General features: G+C 37.3%; 1 protein-coding gene across 2 annotated transcripts in view; it reads right to left on the reverse strand.

Annotated features, from left to right (window-relative positions):
* The window catches only part of GABBR2 (gamma-aminobutyric acid type B receptor subunit 2), a 454,194-nt gene that overhangs the window by 267,406 nt on the left and 165,283 nt on the right, over positions 1 to 21,505 (reverse strand). For both annotated transcript variants that reach the window (XM_068194855.1, XM_068194863.1), the window contains one exon: positions 4,567 to 4,737. In XM_068194855.1, coding sequence (XP_068050956.1) covers positions 4,567 to 4,737 — 171 coding nt within the window. The remainder of the gene's footprint in view (positions 1 to 4,566; positions 4,738 to 21,505) is intronic.

Consider the following 21,505-nt stretch of genomic DNA (forward strand, 5'->3'; position numbering starts at 1 on the left):
TTGAAACATTAACCCAATGGAAAGGATATTTATGGTCATACAAAGAGACCTGAAGAACTCACAAAGGATGCTAACAGTGAGCTCACCTATTGGCAGCCATAAAATACAGGTCACATGAAAAGTCACAATCCTTGAATCCAAGTAATGCCAAGAAAGGGAGTCTCAAGCCAAAATAGCAGTATAAGATGTATAGCTATTGCCCATGTGCTTTAAGAACTGAAACTACAGCAGCATAAAGTTCTCCATTCTCTCTACCTACCCTTTATCTCTCTTTGCAACCTGGAGAAGAAGGAAGAGAGAACATTTTTTAATAAGGAAGAGAAGTTTTTTCACCAAGTAAAAGGAAATGGGTGATAACCCAAAGCCTGGGTCAGAAAGGATTCCCAAACGAAACAACTGAAATAGAAACAACAGATCCTCTGTGATCTTGGCCTTCAGAGATTATCTGTCTCACTCCAGTTTAACTAAGCAATTGAGACAACTGCCTCATTACAAGGCAAAGTAAACCAAAAAGACAGCTTGATGATTTTAAGGGGCAGTTAACCTGCAGACAAGTTAGGTGAGCTTTAATTATTCAGGAGATAAGATCAAAGTATAAATTGCAGAGGGACAAGAGACAGAGATCTAGCTAAGGAAAAAAAGTCATCAGCTCAAAAATCCCTGAAGTTAGATGGCAGGTAAAGAGATGCAACCAAGGTTCCTGTTGACTAAACTACATGGGTATGAAGTCCCTATGCAAGAACAAGCATCTATTCCCCCATGTGTTTACGTGGAAGGACCACTGGAGGACATTTAGATAGATGTTCAAACTGCTCTAGATTAAAAAAAGAGAAAGAGATCTGTCAAACTGATGCAGTTTGGGAGATGGGAGATAGAAACATGAGAGAACTGTCTGTCTCACTGTTAAGAGTAAAACCACCTGAGTTACTTCACAGGCTTCTCTAAAGATCCCATTGATTAGTTTCTGCTTATTTTATTTTGCATAAGAGTAAGAGAAACGTTCAGTTACTTCTGATCTAATGGCTTGTAATGCATTTTCATTATAGATAAGATCATTCACATCCCAAGCTCATTGGCATTTTACAACAGAGAGAGATGTTTAAGATCCTATTTGACTATTTTGTCACTTTCAAAAAATATCAGAAGAATAGTTTTACCTGATGTTCCTTTAGGGGGAAAATTATAGTTTCAGTTGACCAGCACCCGAGGGTCACTAACAGGCCTTGATGGTCCTTCCTCTGGAAGCTCTATCCAACCTCTAGTCCTGTGTCTTCAGTCTCTGCCATAGACCTATCCAGCAGTCACTAGACCTGACCCTGACTTATGGATTGATTGGTCAGCTTGGCCTTGGACCACCTTCATTGCCAGGGACTTGCTTGCCTGATGATCTGCACACTTAGCTGATCCTGACCTCAATCCCTGGGTCTACCCTCCTCTCTTGCAGCGGCTCTGCCCAGCCGTCACATGCTCTTCTGCTCTACTGCTCTGACTCCCATTCCTCATTGCTCCCAGACAGCTATTTAATTAGTTCCTGCAGTTTTTCCTGTGCTTCACTGTCTGTATGGGGAAGGGAAAAACTCTACATGGAGTTGAAAAAGGAAGAATTGAGCTCTAATCATTTTGAAGACAACGGACTCAACATGCTGTATAAAAATCACTGCAATTCAAGGAAGCTTTAACTGAATCTTGCACTACCTGAAAGCTGTAATGAATCACAGTAAATTGAGTTTGTAGACACAGAAGGTTGTTCCTTACCTTTCAAGAGAAATGGAGAGGCTTTGAACTCAAGTGCAGGACTCTTGCAAACCCTTGAAAGATGCAGTTTTAGAACTTCTTAAGTGACCCTGACAGACAGGAAGTCCCTCGGGCTGTCCCAAAGGAAGACCAAGAATCCCTGTATTGTGTTTGCTTAGTTTTATCCTCAAAAACCCTACACAAGAAAAGTTCAACAATATACCCTTTCTATTTGACTTTTTTTTTCACTTCTAATCTTTCTCATTAAATGTGTTTCCAATTGACCCAATGTTTTTTTGCAGACTTTTCTGATCTACTTCCTTCTTGAAGATGATATTAGACCTGATGTTCCAAATTCCACCTAATGAACACTAAGTAGAGTTATGGTTTACTTTGTGTGCCATAAATGTCAAAATTGCATTACATCGGGATGGTGCAACGAGAGCTCTTTGCTTCCTTTCTACCTTTTACAGTAAATCAAGGAGTCTAAATGTCTTGCCTGTCACTCAATTTGTGGTTCATTGTAGTGCTTGCCATATCTTTCTCTGGAGATCTGCTGCCTACATAGTTATTTTGCATTTTTTCACTTAAATGTTGTTTTTATTACAATCCTTATCAGAAGTCGTGGCTGGGGTAGAGTTAGTTTTCTTCACAGTGTCCAGTATGGGGCTGTGTTTTGGATTTGTGCTGAACACGGGGTTGATAATACAGAGATGTTTTTGATATTCCTGAGTAGGGCTTGCAGAGTCAAGGCCTTTCTGCGTTCCATACTGCATCGCTGGCAAGGGGCTGGGGTTGTATGGTGGGCTGGCAGGAAACACAGATGGGACAGGTGATCCAAACTGACAAGAGGGATATTCCAGACCATATGATATCATACTCAATATATTAAGTGGGAAAAGAAGAGGAAGGGGGGGACATTTGAAGTAATGGTATTTATCTTCCCAAGTAACTGCTGTGTGTGATGGAGCCCTGCTCTCCTGGACATGGCTGAACACCCGCCTGCCTATGCAAAGTGATGAACTAATTCCTTGTTTTGCTTTGCTTGTGCACACAGATTTGCTTCCCCTATGAGTCTGTCTTTATCTCAAGTCCTGAGTTTTCTGGCTTTTGCCCTTTAGATTATGTCCCCAAACCTGCACGCAGGGAAATGACCAAGTGACTGTGTGGTGCTTGACTGCTGGCTGGAGTTACACCAGTATCAATATCATTCTGAAATTCAATCCTGTCCTCAGCAAAGTACTTGCAGCTTTTCCCAAGTAAGTATCAAATGCAATTTAATAGACATTTTCTCTATCATATTATCTAGAGAAAACCTTATCTCTTTCTAGAGAATACCACTTGACAGAATCTTGTCCTTCTTGTTTGACAGTATACCAGTGATAAATACTCACTGAAACTATTTCCAAGACAGAGAAGGGTAAAGCATACCATACTTTTTGGTGACTTTTTTCTTCAGCATTTGTTTTAAAAACAAATATTCTACTAACCTGATGTCAATTAACTTTTGTTGCAGAAATATTGGTTAGAGACAAGACTGCTCTTACAGTATCTTCACCAAAATTAAGTTTCCCTACTTTTATTTAGGAACACTTTTAACATTTTATAGGTTATGAAATATTGCACATCACCTATCACACCTCCTTGAGACCTGCTACCTTGTAATAGAGGGAAATCAGATTGCTTTATATGATTTATTCTTGACAAATCCATTTTCACTACTGTTTAGCATCTTTTTATCACCTGTGTGATTCCAAACAGATTATTTGCTCATGTGTCTTTCCAGGAATCAAATTTAATCTGACTGGCCTACAATTCCCAGGGCTTTCATGTGTTTTCTGGAAAGACAGACACAAAGGTTTCTTCCCTCCCTCCACAATTCATTTACATTTTATCTTTTAATTCTCAAAGCTCATAAGGGAAGAGTCTAAGATTTCTTAAGTATTCCACAGTGAATTAATTGTGCCAGACAATTTGAAAATATCTGACTCATCTAAGATGACTCTAACCTGTTCTTATCTTTCTTCCCTAGTTTTAATTACTCTAGTCTTCAGAGCACAGTCAGCCTTTTATAAAATCAATACTGAAGAAGAAAAAAACTCCCAACAACCAAACAACCAGGCATGTCTCTGTTAGTTTTACCTCTCTAATAATTAATGGGCCAACTCTTTTCCTTGTCTTGCTCTGATTTATTACATATAAGATGTTTTCTTTCAATCAGTTGTTAAAACCATGCTTAATGGCATTTAGTCCATAGTTCATTGCAATTTCTAAGGCCAAAATGTTGCTCAGAGTGAAACTTGAAAGATCTGTGGGGTGCCTGGTATGTGATCTCGTTAGTTCTGGGGGCTTCAGACATTTTTTTGTCTCAGTAAGCTTCTCCAATATTTTCAGCCACAGACTTACCAGATTTTGTTCCTCAATGTTCAGATTGATGCTTGTAATAAATCAGAGCACAAAAGGAACATGGTGAAATTTGATTTATTCTTCTTTTTAAGTGAACCAGAGTCAGAATACAAGCCTCCCTCAAATCATATGTTTTTGCAAATCAAAGAGTATAAAGGAACCTTTGCACTGGGGTGCAATGATCTTGTGTGAGAAAAACAGACATGTGAAAACATGGGTACCTTTCATTACAGACATTCAAATAAACCCCAGAAGGGAATTAAGCTTATTCAGTACAGAAAATGTGACCTACTAAGAGAAAGCCAAACAGGACTGAAACAGTGGGACTTTTTCTTTTTCCTGAATTGCAATTAATAAAGGAACTAACTCCTTAGAAGTCTGATATTAGTATCTCTTTGTGTGTTCTATAAATTATGCAAATCTTACCTCAGAGAACCTTTGTACATCCTGGGTTAAAGTTCCTACTCTTTTCCAATGATAATGTTTGAGTAACTTCAAAATTGCTGGATTCACTGCATTATCAGATGGCACTGTCCGGAAGAAATAAGGATATTTTTTCTTATCAGCCAGCTCTGGAGTTGTTGCTGCAAATGAAAGCTGGAAAAAAATCAAAACACAAAAAAATGAAAGTCAGCATAAGTCATTTAGCAGTCAGTAAAAAAATCTTTGCTTTTCTGAAAGCAACACGACACAATCTGTGCATTGCTGTCATGTAGAGAAATTTCATCTTCATACAGCTTGAACGTCCTACCAGCACCATTTACTTTTAAACAGATTTTTGAAATATTTTAGCTCTATAAACCACCTGCTGAAAAATTAAACTAGGAAATCTTAAAAGTCAGTGATGTAAAATCCTCTGTTTAAAATCATGCATCTTATACTATACACAGAGCAATAAGGCCTTAGGGAATAAATCTCTGTGATGAAGTCCCTATCAATTTATCATCATAAAAGTTGAGAATACCACCGAGAGAATATTATTTTCTCAAAGTCTTATGTATCTTAAATTACTGGGTAAATCTCTAGTAGTACTTCTTCCTGTCTTCATGTACCAAAACAGCTCCAGGTGACAGAAAAACAGAAAATCATTATGTTAGCCAAGGCTGAAACTCAGAAGTTTACTTGGGTCTCAGCTTCCTGCACTGAAGCAGGCCCCCTGTGGTTTGTGTTATAAAAGAGGATTCAATGGCTAAAATGCTGGAATTTGTTCACAGTTAGAGAATGCTTGCTACAAAAGAAAAGAGGAAACCTTTTAAAACACACAAAACCAAACATAAAACTTCATTGAATTCTTCTGCCCGAGTTAAAGGTGGTATGTTTTTGTGAATGTTTTTCAGACAGCATTTTGAAGAGAATGACTGCACATTCACTTTTGAAAACACTTCTATTCCAAAGATACTTCTTCTGGTCATTCCCTCCCAGTTCTTTTTAGGCTTCTAGGAATGTACTTCTCAAGCATTTTTTTAGCCAGGACTTTTGGTTGAGGGGTTTCTTAAAGTACTGTTTTAATGCAAATTGGTTTGACTGACACAGAATAAAGCTCCCTGATACAGTTATTTAAAGTTTTTCAAAATCAATAGAGAGTCAGAAAATGTAGGTTAATTCAAGACTATGTATCAACCATAGCTTTAAGTTTGCACTTTTTAAATCAAGCATACAGTTTATTTCAATTAGACAACCTTTTCTGAAATTCAGAGTAGATAAATTTAATCCAAACACCCAGTCCAAGCCTTTTCTTCAAGTTTATAAAAATCTAGGTTTAGCCTAGCAGAGACAGGACTTATTCTCTATCTAATTTTAGATGCACAAAGAATATATTGCATTATTATAATGTCCTGAATGTTTTCCTAATTAAAAGAAATCTAAACAACTTAAAGTATGCATAACCTGAACATTTTACAGTATACTATTCAAAACTTTCTTTCTCTTCACTGGTGAGAAGATCATGAATAATGTAATTTTCATGTAATTCTGAGGTCAAACAGTTTTAATATAGCAAATGGTCTTTTACTAGATTTCATTTTAAAAGTGCAATATGAGGTGCTAGGATATATTGATTTATATATCTTGATTTTCCAAAACCATTCCCCACAAGGAAAGGAGAATGAACATCTGCCAGGCAGACCTAGTCAGCTTTACTGTTTAGCCTGGTAGGGCTGAACATCATGCACTCACTGCACAATGAAGGTGGAAATAAGGACCTGTAATGCTGACTGAAAAAGAGAGAAAATTTGACTTTAGAAATCTAACACGAAGAGGAATACCTTTCAGCAGCCCAGCTTCTTGCAGCCTGCTGACTGCAAAGAACTTGCTTCACAAGTTATTATGGGTTTGGATCAAACATAATTGGATTGATCTTAAGAAAAAGAAGTGAAGAGCAACACTGAAGTAACAGTAGTGGCAAGAAACATCAGCAAGGTTCACCTAGCTCATGTTAATAGATGACATGGCAACTTTTTCTGATCCGTAGTACAAAGGCTCATAGTAATGAGAAGCATCTATATATGTGTCAGCTGACTTTAGGGTGAAAAATCAGGGATATAAGCAAGACAATTCAAAACTGTCCTTTGTGATTTTTTAGTGACATAAAGGGCCTAAATTAGTATACTAATTGCTCAAATTTCCTTGGAAACAAAGAAGCAAAACATTACTGCTCTTCATTGCTTACAGAAAGATGAAGTCTCATAAGAGATTTCTCAGCCATGTGAGGTGAGATGAGACGAATCCAGGTTTAAGTGTAAAACTAATGACACTCAAATTATGACAAAAAACTATTCCTCTTAATTTTCTTTTTAAATAAAGGTTTTATTAAAATAAAAAAATGGAAATATTTAATGCTCAAACAATTTTTGTATTGCAGGATGTATTCAGAGGCCTTTCAAGCATCATATATATCATGGTTAGTCTCATTCTGCATCACTCTGACAATTAATAAGACCCTTGCATGAGATGGAGATATATCCTGAAAACATTAAGTCATTAAAAATATTTAACCTTTCATAAAATCCTCTCTGTAAGAGTTTGGGACATGCAATGAACTTAAGCCAAAAATCACCAGCACTTAGAATTCTGCTTTGAGAGGGACAAGGATGAAAAATGAAATAAAACCTCATTATGTTCTAAAAAGTGTTAATAAAAAGATCATGTTAATAAATGAACTGAATTTTGGAAGAAGTATGCGAGACAGCTATATGGAAATATAAGGAAAATACTCATAAAACCCACTTTATTTAATGCAACAAAGCAAGTAAGAGCACAACACAGTCCACCCACCTATGTGGAGTGGATTAAGATTGTACAGCCCTTTCTAACTAAGAATTTTTCCTCTGTATTTTAGAGCTAAAGTTGTTTATTCATGGCTGATTTGAAGCTTGCATATTGAAAGACTTTTCATAGTTTCTTAACTTCATTCTACAGGATTGAAAGCCATCCTGCTTTTTGTTACAAGAATTTATTTTGATAACTAAGTTATTTAGAAAAGGCAATCATATTGTTCATACAATTCTTTGCAAACTACAAAAGTTCTATTTTTCACATTATTGCATTTTCAAAGCATGCATATTCATGCACTGCTCTATATTTTTTACAGGTGTTTATACTTGCCTCTCTGTGTTCAGGAGGAGTGAGAGATAAGCATTTATATGCAGGATTATAACCCAGCAATAAATACCTGTGGGATGTATGATGTCATTCTTTCACAGAAAATTATTTTACAGAACTGCTAAAAGGTGACGGCCAAAAGCCAAATTTCAAGAAAGTATGAATGAAATGAAAAAAAGTTTTTTCAAGATGTTATAAAGCAGAAGACACAGAGGGCAGATACACCATAACTGTGTGTGTGGTGTTTGTGTGTGTGCATACATAAACAGGCTCTGCGCATATGTGTACGTAGATCTAGATTTTTAAAAAGCTCATATATATTATATAAATATATATCTATTTGAATGCTGTCAGAAAACCCTGCATCTACTTCCTAGATTATCTCTGAGAAATCTTTCTTTAGAATATATTTAGAATATCTGCTTCCAATTTGTGAGCAACTGGATCTGAACTTAAAATGAGTGTATGTAGGGAAACATAAGCTATGGTTCAGATGGGAATTTCTGAAATGAAGCAGTATAAAACTTTGAAATAGAAAATAAGATAATATTTACCATTCAAGTAAGAGCTATAAAATATTAACTATAGTACAACATGAGAACCAAATAGACCAGGGTATTGGATAGATGTTGGTGGACTGCTGAAAAACCAAAAAATATACTGAAGGATTTTATTACACAAGTTTTGGGGGTCAGGTATATGTGTTGATGAATTAAATTTTCCCAAGAAAGATGATATTTTTTTGAAAATGTTAATATCCACACATTGGATAATATCCACAATATCCACAAAATGTTAAAAATCCACACATTTTCATGGAAACTTTGTCATTAACACTAGATAGCGATGTGAAAGAAAAAGGATGCTAAAACAAAAATGTTGAAAGGAACAACTGCAGAAGTGGAGTAAAAGGTAGCTTCATAACCCTACAGTAAGTTTAAAGGAGGTGTGGTAGATTAAATGAGAAACATCAGTCTGAAGTGCTTTCAATTGCTTCTGTGTAAGGAAGTAATGGTACATTCAACTTAAAGTCAGTACAGAGCAGGTATAGTAAGATGATAAGCTCTACTGTTCATTTAAAAAAATGAAATGAAATCTATGGGAAAGACTAAGAGTTATATAAGAAAGAATGGATATTATTAGAAAGCTGAAACAAAATTAGAATAGGAAACAACACTATATATCCCATGTATATATCCCATATACGAGTCCAGAAGCTGGAAGTTGAGAGACTGAATGAAGCCACACTGCTGTCCCACGTACTGCAGAGAGAAAGGAAGGCACCAGAAATGGCAAGTAATCTTCTTCTGTTCAATTGTTTTATTATCTCTAGGAAGTATTTGTTTAATTTTTGTCACTTTAGTAGGGTACAGAAGTCTGGGAAAAATAAAAGCAGCATTATCCCTGGGTAAACAGTTTCCCTCATCTAAGGCAAGAGGTCTATTAAGGACTCATATTTAAATGGACTGTATCAGCTAAAGTAATCTAGTAACAGTAATCCTTTGCAAAGTTATTGTAGATCCAAATGTGTAGATCTCAGCTGAGTCTGACCCAAGCTGAAAGGAGCCAAGCAGACCTGGACAGAGCAGTCAAAAGCAGCAACGCCAGTGCCAGCCACAGCTGAGCGCAATCGAGTGCAGAATCCAAAGCAGAATCCAATCTAGCTTTTAGGGACTGTCCATTGTTTTCTTGTTCCCAGCTCAGGGACAAGGAGAGCGCTGTGGGGAGCACCTGCCATCCTGTCTTTTTCTGGGGAAACCACGTGGCGCTCTGTGTGGGAGCGGCCGCCATCCTGTTTTTGTCCCGGCAGCCAGGCAGAACTAAGTCAAGGTGATGAACACATTTTTGTGTGTAAAGTACCTCCTCCTCTTCTATACTTTTGTTATTAATATTGTTGCTGTTACTGGGCATTTCTTAGTCCATTGCTGTTTGCTTTCAGTAAATTGTTATCTCAACCCATGGTCCTGCTTTTTTCCCTCTCCTGCTGAAGAGGTTGAAAGGGAAAGGAAGTGGCTGTTTGGAGGTTAATTTCTACACACCGTGTTCATGGAGTATTATATAATGGATGGAAAAAGAAAAGGAAATAAAAGTGCCTTCAGGTAACGAGGAAACCACCCTTGAATAAAATGTCATCTGCTAAGAGAACTGATTCATGTTTGCAATTGAGGAAATCAGCTTATTGAGCACTAGAGAGATTAGCTTAGGTTTTCCTAGGTTTCTGCACTAGGTTTGTACAAGCATTTTATTAATGAATGATAGAAATTTAAATGTGCCCCTGTTGCTGCAAAACTAGTCCTGTGGAGAGGGTTTCATAGATGGCAGATATCACTTTTATTTCCCGCACATTTTCTAGAAAGCTAAATTATGCTGATAAATCAACATTGCTAAACAGGATAAAAACTGCTGATTCAACTGATTGGTGCTAACATTTATCATCATAACTAGAGACTACATGTCATGTATGCTTAGACAGAAAGCATACATGACATATTTTCTGCAAAAAAAAAAGGAAAATGCAAATAATCCTTTCCAAGAAAAGGGCAGAACATCAGAAAGCTCCACAGAAAATACTCTTACTATGGTACAGGACTGCACACACAGTATCTTGTCATATGAAAATAACAAGGACAAAACTCAGGAAGATGATGATTTACAGCAATGTGTACTTGTGACACCACACACCACTCCTTTGTGTGCCTTGCCAGCTCTAATGCTTTGACAAGCCTGTGCCAACAATAATGATACTCAAGTTCAAGCATGTAATGACTTGATGGTCCCAGGAGTTAGAAGAACCAGAATGGAAACTAATGAATAATGAAGAGTTAAAATATTTGCCTGCTGCCACTCTTGAGCATTAGATGATGTCACTTAACAAATGAAATAATACATTCTTAACCCAAAGACAGAGAACAGATTGAAGTATAACAAACTGCATTTTTAACTGAATGGTAATTATAAAATATAAATATTTAGGTTAAATGTTAATTCATGGTAACCTTATAATACAAGCCAACTTATCCAGATGTGCAAACCACACTGAACCACTGAACTTGATCTTGCCACTAGCGAAGTTATGAATAAATTTTAATACCATAACAGTACTTGAAATAAGAAAAAATATATTTATTCTAGAAGAATATTAAAGTGAACCTTAAATGCATGATAGCCTGTATAATAAGAAAAGGGATATATTAGAATGCATTTTCCCACCTCAGTGCACAAAATGTATCGTCTAATCAGCTTTGATGGATGACTTGGAGGAAAAGCATGTGGAAGTAACATTGCAAAAATGGTTACAAGCACCTATATATTTGGGAAATATGTCAATATAAGAAGGTAAGTGCAGCAATTTCATTGACAGTTGCTTGCATAGATCTTCAAAGAAGGGGAAAGCAAAACACAGTAATAAAGATCAAGAAACAAAGATACTGTTTCTTGACAATTTACCAGTACAGCTGCTGGTGATGAGTGTCTAGATACAGACAGCAAAGTAGGTTCTGAGCTGGACTTAGAAATCATAGTGGCAATCTTCTTTCCTAGCTATGCCCTACTCCTGATCCCCAAACAGCACAGGTGATAAGTTGACATAAAGAAGACATAAGTTGACTAAAGAAGAAAATATTAACAAGAAATTAGGCTTTTTCAGCAGTGGTAAATAGCTACATTTTTACCTGTCATATAATACTCTTAAATAATTACTTGAATGAAAGCTCTGGAGATTCCATCATTCAGAAGATTTTATGGGACTGGACAAACTTCATCGTTACAACAAATAGAACTCATAATTAAAAAATTAGTAAGGGCTTTCATTATGATAGCTGCAAGAGCAAAATAAAAACCTGGGAGAATATCTATGATGTCTCATTAGATGGTACATGGGCAGGATGCCTCATCCAAATGGAAATATGAAGATATAGATTGTATTAAACTCACTGGACAAGAATCATCTCATGGATGAGCATCCCTTTCATCATCCACAACATATTACCCATGTGATTAAAGATACTGTTCCTTTTGAAATCAGATATTTTGCCAAACACTGCTGCCTAATGTCATCAGCTGTTACCTTAATTCATTCTGTGTCTGAAATTGCTTTCACTGACTGCCTTTTGGCACCTGGGACTTTATAGAAAAAGCACTTCCAGCTGTTCTCAAGTTGGAAGGCACCTGCCTCAATGTTGATGACATTCCAGTGAATTAATCTAATCACAATAAGACTGATATTCAGCTGCATTTTGCTCTGGAGACATTTTAGAAAGCAGTTCTGGCTATTGAACTAATCCATATTTTTGAGGGGAGAAACTGGTTTAGATAAAATCCATATGAGAAGTACTTCAGCTGGAAGATGTGTGCCTACAGGTTGATGGAAAAGGAGCATTCAGTGCTGTTTCCTTCTTGGGCAGCGCAAACTACTCACAAACATAATTTGGTAAGACCTTGTAGCTGTCTGAAGTCAGACCAGATGCAAGAAGTGAGACCAGACTATAAAGTTTGGTCTTTTGATGTTAAACTTTTTTAATCCCAAAAAGTCTGTAGTTTAGGATGGTGATTTAGGAACAGTGATTGAAGCTCTGGGGCCCCCAATGTAAGAAGAATGTGGCCTGCTGGAGTGAGTCCAGAGGAGGACCACAAACATGATCGGGCGGCTGGAGCACCTCTCCCAAGAAGACAAGGCTAAGAGAATTGGGGCTGCTTAGCCTGGAGAAGGAAAGACTCTGGAATGACCTTGTAGCACTTTCCAGTACCTAAAAGGGACTACAAGAGGAGAGGGACTTTTTTAAGGACATGAAGTGAAAGGACAAGGGAGAATGGCTTTAAATTGAAAGAGATTAGGAATTAGGATGATTTTTTTTTTTTACTGTGAGGATGGTAAGGCACTGGAACAGGTTGCCCAGATAAGGTGTGGATGCTCTGTCCTTGGAAATGTTCAAGTCCAGGCTGAATGAGGCTTGGAGAGAGATGATTTACTAGAAGATGTCCCTACCCACAAACCCAGGTGGGTTTGAGACTAGATGATCTTTAAGGACCTTTCCAGCTCAAGCCATTCTATGATTCTATGAATCCATTCTCAGCTGACAGGTGCTTTTTTGTCTTCAAGTCATGGAAAGGATAAACAGTAGCTGAAAATTTTAGCAGATCTGCTAAAAAAAAAAAAAAAAAAAAAAAAAAAAAAGAAAAAAGAGAGAGAGAGAAGGAAACAACCTAGACATTAGCACTACTGCTTCACCTGCCTCTCAACATAGAATACTAACTACACTAGCAAGAGCCTTCAGTTATGAACTCTCTTAAAAAAAAAAAAAAAAAGAATTCTTAGAACAACACTTCTGCTGAACAGGAAATAGAGTAGTTATTAGTGTTCAGAGTAAAATATAGTTACATATCAAATTCATGTCCAAGTAATGGGATCCATTTTAAGTTCTAATAAATACTGCCTCACAAACCTATGATATTAACCTTACTTCTGAGACAGGCCAAGGAAGTATATGATAGAGTTATGGAAAATGTCCTTCAATTCAGTGATCAACAGTGCAATTAGAGAAGTTAATAGAGACTTTAGGGTTCAGAGTTTCAGAAGGTAGTCAGGTTAACATGAGGAAGAATCATATCCAACAGATTACTTTAATTCCTTTTTTGACACTCCAGAAACTATTTTCAGATCTATATTAAACACAAGTAATTTGCACCTAACACGTGTTCTGCTTATAGCTACAGGTTGAACAGAGCATTGAAATTAAATGTCAGATCTACTAAGTTGCTGCAAATTTTGTTTCAATTTCCAAACAGAATAAGAGACAAAATCTTTTGAGTATTTTCAAAAATGGAACCACATTGCAAAAGAGGGCTGTATATTTTTGTCTGTCACACTCAGTTGCTTAGCATTTGGTTACTGGCCTGGATTATACCAGAATTCAGCTTCAAATCCCTATTCTCCTTCAATCACAGCATTATTGTTTATCCCAAACCAAGTAAAGTTTCCTATGCTCATACTCTTGGTATCCAGTTTCTGTGTTTCTTGTTTGTAACAGATTATCCTCAAAATCTAGTGGAAAAATCTCAAAATCCTAGTGGAAACAAACAACCGCATAAAATACTTCACTTTTGATAAAACAGGCTATATTGCCATAATCCATTAAAAAAAAAAATCTTTCCAGACCTATTGACAACAGCATGTTCCTGGCTGTCTGCCCAAAACTATTATCATTCTATTAGTACTTTTTGTTTGTCAGGTTTCATCCAGCTAACACATGCTAAAACTACAGCTGTTCTGTCTACACTTGGTCTTTATTATTTTTTCTTCTGCCTCTAAATGATGAAAAGAGGGGAAAAAAATCTCTCCAGTATAAAGATACCTTAGGTGTGCAATATTGTTCTTGGGAGAATATGAACCCTTCAATCTACTAGAAATAGGGAGCAGGGCTATTGGTGAGCTTTAAGATGAAAATTTCCCAATTCTTCTGTGGAGTGGACACTCCAATACAGTCCCAATTCAGTTCTTTCCATCTTCTAGTTCTTTTACTGGAATACATCATGTTAGCTCAAGATTTACTGAAATCTTTACAAAAATACTTTTTTTTCACAGTCCTAAGCTGTGAAATAATGATTTGTTTATTTCTTCATTCTCTGGTTTCAAACCTAAGCAAGAAATCTCAGATTTTTCAGGCTAAAATAGGTGACAGGCTCACTATGCAATGTAGCAATAAAAAAGGACACTGTTTATTCTACATGGAACAACATAGCTCAGAGATGACTTATCAGGTCCTGAGAGCAATACCTCATCGCTAATTCTGTACTCAGCCTGGGCTAATTTGCCTTTTCTTTCAGTTCTGTAGCTTTTCTGATACCTCAGCACTGCATGCTGTAGTTACACCCCACCAGAAGTGCTTAGAGAGTAGTCTGACATGAGTCACCTGGAACTGTACCCTTAATAGTGGATAAGAAGGGCTACGCTACAGAAATCAAGGGCTTGCTGGAGGGGAGATGTTGAAAAAGAACCTGGTAAAAATAAGGGAACTTTTTTTGCCAACTGATGCTGCCAGCAAAATAAATTCTGCTTGCCCAGCAGCGAGGGTTACTTGGATTACATTGCCACTAAAAACCTTCAGCAGAAATGTCAATCACTATTATGATTATAATATATTTCACATTAAAATGTCAAATGTGTCATTGATCCTCCTCTTAGAAATAACCAAGATCATGCATATTTTATGCATATTTTCTTCATCTGCGGTCAGCACAGATTTTAATAAGATGCTCTGGATGGGAATTTACATGTACAAAACCTTTCAGCAACATATGCAGCGAGGAAATGCTCATGTAGATATATTCAGATAACCCAAATCACAACAATGTCAACTTAAAGCTGCATTCTGTGTCTTTTTAATCTGTAAGAGGTTGTAAAAAAATCTCATTATGCATTTTAATCTACTTTTATGAAATAAAAGACGTCAAATGGTCTTGGTTCAAGTACAGTTACAAAACAAAAAGCCCCTCTTGAATGTCACCGAGGAAGTGGAAGAAGACATGAGTGTTTCCTTCTAGTGCTGATGGCTGCAGGACATTACCTAATTGTTGCCCAAGGAACCCTCAATGTGTTTTTCTCAATACCTATGCCTTGCAGGTCACTTCAGCAGTTACTATTAATTTAATAAGTGTTTCTTTATGCCTGCATTTGATTTTAGGTACAGTACTTGCCCCTGGTATTTGAATGCATGCTGGGTACAAAGCATTAAGATTATCCACACCATTTAAGATTATGCACACTTGAATTAGATCTCTCAGCCATTTTTCCTTAGTTACTGCCATTGCCCTAGTTCCTGCAGGCTGAAAGCTGAGTGTTTTCTCTAGACCTCATTATCTTTTTTGTCACTTACTCCATAAAACTGTTCACTACGATCCCATCTATTCCTGAAATAGTCCTTATCAACCTGCTCTTCTTACAATGTTTTCCATAACTTGCATCCCTCCAGGTGAGATAGAAACAGAACTAAATCACTCCATATCCATATGCAGTACTAAAGCCAATGTAGCCTTAATTTTTCACATGCAAGGAATAGCTTTGTGCTCAGGCTTTGTCACGGAGCCAGAAAAGTGCTTGAGAATATAGTTTAATTTTAAATATTTCAACAGTTTTATTGATTTGAGAGAAGGAACTCATATATGAAAAGTCAGACATGCATTAGAGTTTGGTACTGCTTATTAATTTTGGAAGCTGCTTTAAGTATCATCTTTCCTAATTCAATCTCATGTATTTCATTATTTATTACTCTATGTGCAGTGAATAAATTGTGATTTTTGAACTCACTTGCCTATTCTCAGCCCTCTTATTTGTGACACAGTGTTTTCTGAATTGCCATTTATTTTTATACAACATTGTTAATATTTATGTGGGGAGGTTTCTTTATTTTGTTGGGGTTTTTACCACATACCTTACGGCTTTGTCAACTTAGTCTGAACAGACTCACTTGGGCTTTTGTTATTTTAGGTAGTATTGAGTTTTTTTCGTCTTTTTCAAGCACTGGTCTTGGACATACTCCTGATAAATGTGAACTTGTCTGCTATTTTTACTGACTCTGCATGGGCCAAACTCATGATGGTACAGACAGCAGGGAAAATGAAAAGCATCTGTGACAGGTGACTAGTGCAATTCCAGTTCATATTCGCCTGGTGATTCAGAAATTAAATTGGTTATCTGTATTGCTTTTCCTGAGGAATTATACTTTATTTCATGCTAATGCAGTTTCACTATGAATTTTGAAGTACCTCCTGCAGTTAAAATAATGTCAGCTTTATCAAAAAAAAAAATATATATATATAAAGAGATGCACTAGCAACCACTGCACTGTGCATCAGGGTGAAAAACAAAATAAGATTTGTTATATTTACTGTCTTTTTTACAAGCAGGCTATTCAGAAATTCTCTGAAGTTGAACAGCTAAGTTTCTTAAATGAATATCAAATTTAGTTTTCACCTCTTTAAATATAACTACTAAAGAGAACTACACCTTTGAGACAACTTCTGTTATAGTTTTACACTTATCCAATGAGAAAAGAGAAGGTAAACCACAAATGACAGACTACCTCTGACAGAGCTGTAGTAAAAATGAAGATTCCTAATATGCATATACTTTCCCTAATATGCATATGGATATGCATATGCCTTTGCAGCTAGTTCAGAGAAGCTACTAGAAATGAATAAGGCATCCTTTTTTTTCCTTAATTTTTTTTAGCATCAGATTCATCCCATTTACTATTCATCATTTTCTGGATTTGACAGCTTTTCTTTCTACATACCAATACTTTATTTATTCTCCAGCTTCCTGGACTCTTGATTTTTCTCCTTATAGAGAAATTGAGATTACTCTGAACAGAAAAGCATGTCCCAGAGCACAGATAAGGAGTGATCAGAAGGCAGTCAGCTTGAATACAACCTCTTGACCCATTCCAAAAAAAAAAAGTTCTTCAGATAAAAAGCAGGGAGGAAACCCTGTGAGGAAATTACCAACAGCAAGGACTGCATAAGACACTATGAGAGAGATGGACAAGAGAATATAGGAAAGGTGCTGTTTGCTGCACAGAAACACACATTGTAGGGGAAAAACAAACAAACAAAGAGATGAACAGCCAAAACATGGACAGACAGCACAGAAAAATAAAGTGAAGAAAAGAAATCCTGGCCTTATTTTTATAATCTGCTGAAAGGCTGGCTTTGTGTCTACTTGGGCTGATATAGGCAAACACAAGCATCTAGCCACACATGGTTACATGTCCATGTGTTCAATGAATGCACTTCAGAGGTCTTCAACCACTGAAAAACCTGTGTCACATGGACATCACAGACTGAAAGTAGAGGATAGCATATGTTTTCCAAGACTTTTCTTAACTTTATGTGAAAAATTTTACGTCCTGGTATATTTTAAAAAGTGTAAAACTTCAAATTTGATGTGATTTATATTGGTATGTCATAACTTATATTGACTTGCCCAGGGTAAACCTTGAGATGAATCACTCTCTAGAAGCATCTGCTACTAACTACTGTAGGCACCAGTGGGAGACTACAGTGACTGTATGAGATGCAGCCACCTACATTGCACTTGGTGAAATGAATCCCACAAAAATTATCAGACCTATATAGATATTAAAGCATGTGAGGAAGCAGTGACCCACCTAGAAGACACTTTGGTCTCCTAACCCCTGAGGATTTTAAGGTATTTGCTCTCTTGAAAAGGTTAAACTAAATGGTTAGCAAATCTGACAGTGCCTTAATTCTTCAGAAATCATAGTAAAGGAAAATACGGATATCACAGAATTTTCAAGTGGTTCCTTCAAGTGGTATCTTCACTGTAAATTTCTTACCATATTGCTAAGAGTTTAGATAACTGAATTTTCACTGCAATTTATCTCAACCTTAAATGTACTTGAGATTCAGGTCAGGTGTTTCAAAACAGTCTTAACCTTGTTCTTACCATATATTTCATCATAGCATAATACTTCCACTTGCACATAAACTATCCAAAGCAACTGATGGGGAAGCTGTTTACTTTGTTGAATAAGAGTTGCCATTTGAGCCAGTGATTTTTTTGTAGTGCCCTTGAGCATGTAATGCCATCACATGCCACACCAATATAACCTCCCTCTATGACCAACAATGTCATTTACCTTAAACCTCAAGCAATAGCCAAACAAAACAATGCCTGCATTATTTCAACTGCTACTTTCAGGATTTTCTACATACATCCACGCAACCAAGGCTGCAGTTGGACCAAGACCCTGCTATATCCTAACTGCTGCATGGCACTTGAGCTCTCACAGTCATGAAGTAAAGCACTCACTCTCTGCTGTTCATTTTCTGCAAGTATTTCTTGACCAAAGATAAGTGCAATACAGTAGAAATACAACAAGAAATATATTATAAATGACTAAATCAAAGAGAAGAGGCAACAAAGTTTCTAAACTAAACTGCAGAAGCAGTGGGGTGAAATTGAGAGGAAAAGGACACTGGACAGACACTGCAAACAAATCTGGTGATTTTTGGTTTAGTGATTCAGAAACCATTATCTCCCATGACAATCAGCTAAATATGCAAGAGAGGCAGATAGGTAGAAGGCTTTCTCGCTATTCTTGTACAAAATGGTGAACCAGAGCTATGAAGTTTGCCTGGAAATAATAAGAGCCACCAAAAAGTAGTAGGAGTCTACCAAAGAAGCCAAAGTACCAAAAATATAAGATCTTGAAGTGTTTTGAATTAGTGGATCCAGGAAAAAAAATGGAAATATTATACTCTCAATCCCTAAACTGGATATTATGTTGTTGTCAGGACGTCATTCAAATTGTAGTTGTCACAAGTCCTTTTGTGCTAGATGCCTACATTCAAGTTACTGGTCAAATAAAAATGGAATTTCTTATTGCTAATGGAAAGGATTTTTTTGTATTCACATAGACTTTACAATAATTCAGAAATTTTGATACTGTTACTTATTGATATTATTGAGATCTCATAAGCTATACATAAAGATAAATGTACAATATTCCTGTGTTGAGCCTCTATCTCTCACTGCCAATAACCATGCATTTTCTCAAGTTCTGAGCCTGCAGGACTTAGGTCAGTGTAGCTGCTGGAAATGAGTTAGTCAGGAAGTGGCAGGGAAGGGCAACATCCCCAAAAGGAATATTACACCTTCTGGGTATTTATGGTTTCTGGGTGCTTATTTCAGAAGGGTACAGCTCAGAAGCTCCACAACAGCTTTCAAAGAGTGAAAGACCACTTCAGTTTTTTGGGGGGAGGCTCGGAACAGATGTGCACCCTCTCTCCCCCATATGTCTTCCTACCTCTCCCTTTTCTCCTGCAGTACAAAATATCTGCCTCCTACCTGAGATTTGCAATACAAAGGCAAAAAATAGCCATTCCTCTATCTGTGGCATGACCTCAACTCACCTCCTCCTGTTCTGCTCAAAAGAGGCAAGAACCAGAAGCTCTTCCTTGGAGAAGATGGGATACAAAGGTGGGAGCAGAACAAACAGCCCAGCAAATCAATGGGCTGGAGAAAGTGGTGCCTGCCCTGGTTGATCTGTTCCTTGCCTCCCTCTGCAGCAATCCCTCTTTCCCCAGCCCCCATCTCACCACTGATCAGAGAAGGAGCAGACATCAGCAGGACATATGTCCTGGTGTTTTGAGAGTTAAGGCAGGCACCTCTGCCCTCATGGCTGACACCCAAACCTGGTGTTAACAGAGGCTCAAGCTGCTGCGCCAGGGCATAAATGGGATTTGTAATGAGCACCTGAGTGTGTGAGCCACAACTTCCAGGAATTCTTGAGAAGATTCAAAGTCTTCTCTTCTTCAGGCTAAACAATCACAACTCTCCCAGGGTCTCCTCATATGATAGATACCCAAATACCTCCATCTTTGCAGAGGTTTTTTCTAGACTTGCTCCAGTATGTCCATGTCTCCCTTGTTTAGGGGAGCCCAGTGTGGACAGACCACCGTAGATGTGCTCCAGTCAGGGCTGAGTAGTCAAGAAGACTCACTCACCTCTCCTGATCTAGTGGTAATGTTCTCCCTGGTGCAATCTGGCTTCTCCTGGCTGCCTACATTCCAAATGTACTTTGCTGGCTCATGTTCCACTAGGTATTCACCAGGATCCCCAGGGCCTTTACCGGAATGCAGCTTTCCAGCCAAACACCACCTAGCCTGTACAGGTGAGTACCTGGGGTTTCTTCCTCCCCAAGGGCAGGACTTGGCATTTGCCTTTGCTTGGCTTTAGAAGAGTCTTGCTGGCCAAGATCTCCAGCCTTGTAACATGACATGGAATGGCAGCACAACTCAATGGTACATCTGGTGTACCAACAATTCATCCTGTTTTTTTTCGCACCTACAAATCTCATGAGGGTTTACCCTACTCCATCATCCAAGTGATTACTGAAGATGTTACGGTTATTGGACCCACTATCAACCTCTGCGATCTAATACAAAAGAATATATTTTAAATACTTACATGCATACTTGTTTGTCATCTTGTCAAAATATTCTTGACTAAAAAAATAAAACTGAAAAATGCCACAGTGAAATAAAACAGTCATAAGGATGCCTTTCAAGAATGACTAAAGTGCAGTTGCAAGTTAAAACTCTAAGACAGAATATGTACCTCTATTTTTTTCTCTGACAACAAACTGATAGTAGAAGAATCACATTATTCCATCAAAATTATGCCCCCCAGCCCTACTATTCACACAGAGTTATACAGAAAATATCTTCACTTAATCCAAACTAATTATATGCAACCTCATCCTTTGCATTGTTTCTGTATATGCAGTTACTGTGCAGTGTTCCGGGTTCAGGTAGCCAGCTTCCTGTCTCATTATTTAAATGTCTGTCATTGAAAAAACAGTGTTACTTGAATCACATAATTCCAACACATGATTTCACAAATGCAAATTCACAAATCCTACAAATGTAGCTCTCTCATTGCTTCTGTACTCAGAAGCTGTCATGCATCTAAGAGCTGCAGATAAGAGAGTAGCTTTAGATTTCACTTAAGATAATCAGCCATAAATTTGTTATCGCTTCACTCCTCTTCACGAAGGCTTGAGAGCTGACAGTCTGAGGAGATGAATGGGAAAAATCCACACAACATTCAAATTTGTTCATTCAAATTAATTCAATCGAGTTATTCACAACGGAAGGCAATCACCTACGCAGGGATCCACTTTGCCCAAGATAAATTCTCCAGTTTGAAAAAGCTGAGCATATCAGAGCAATGGCCATACCAGGT

Source organism: Anomalospiza imberbis, chromosome 1 (assembly GCF_031753505.1).
Source record: "Anomalospiza imberbis isolate Cuckoo-Finch-1a 21T00152 chromosome 1, ASM3175350v1, whole genome shotgun sequence".
Lineage (NCBI taxonomy): Eukaryota > Metazoa > Chordata > Aves > Passeriformes > Viduidae > Anomalospiza > Anomalospiza imberbis.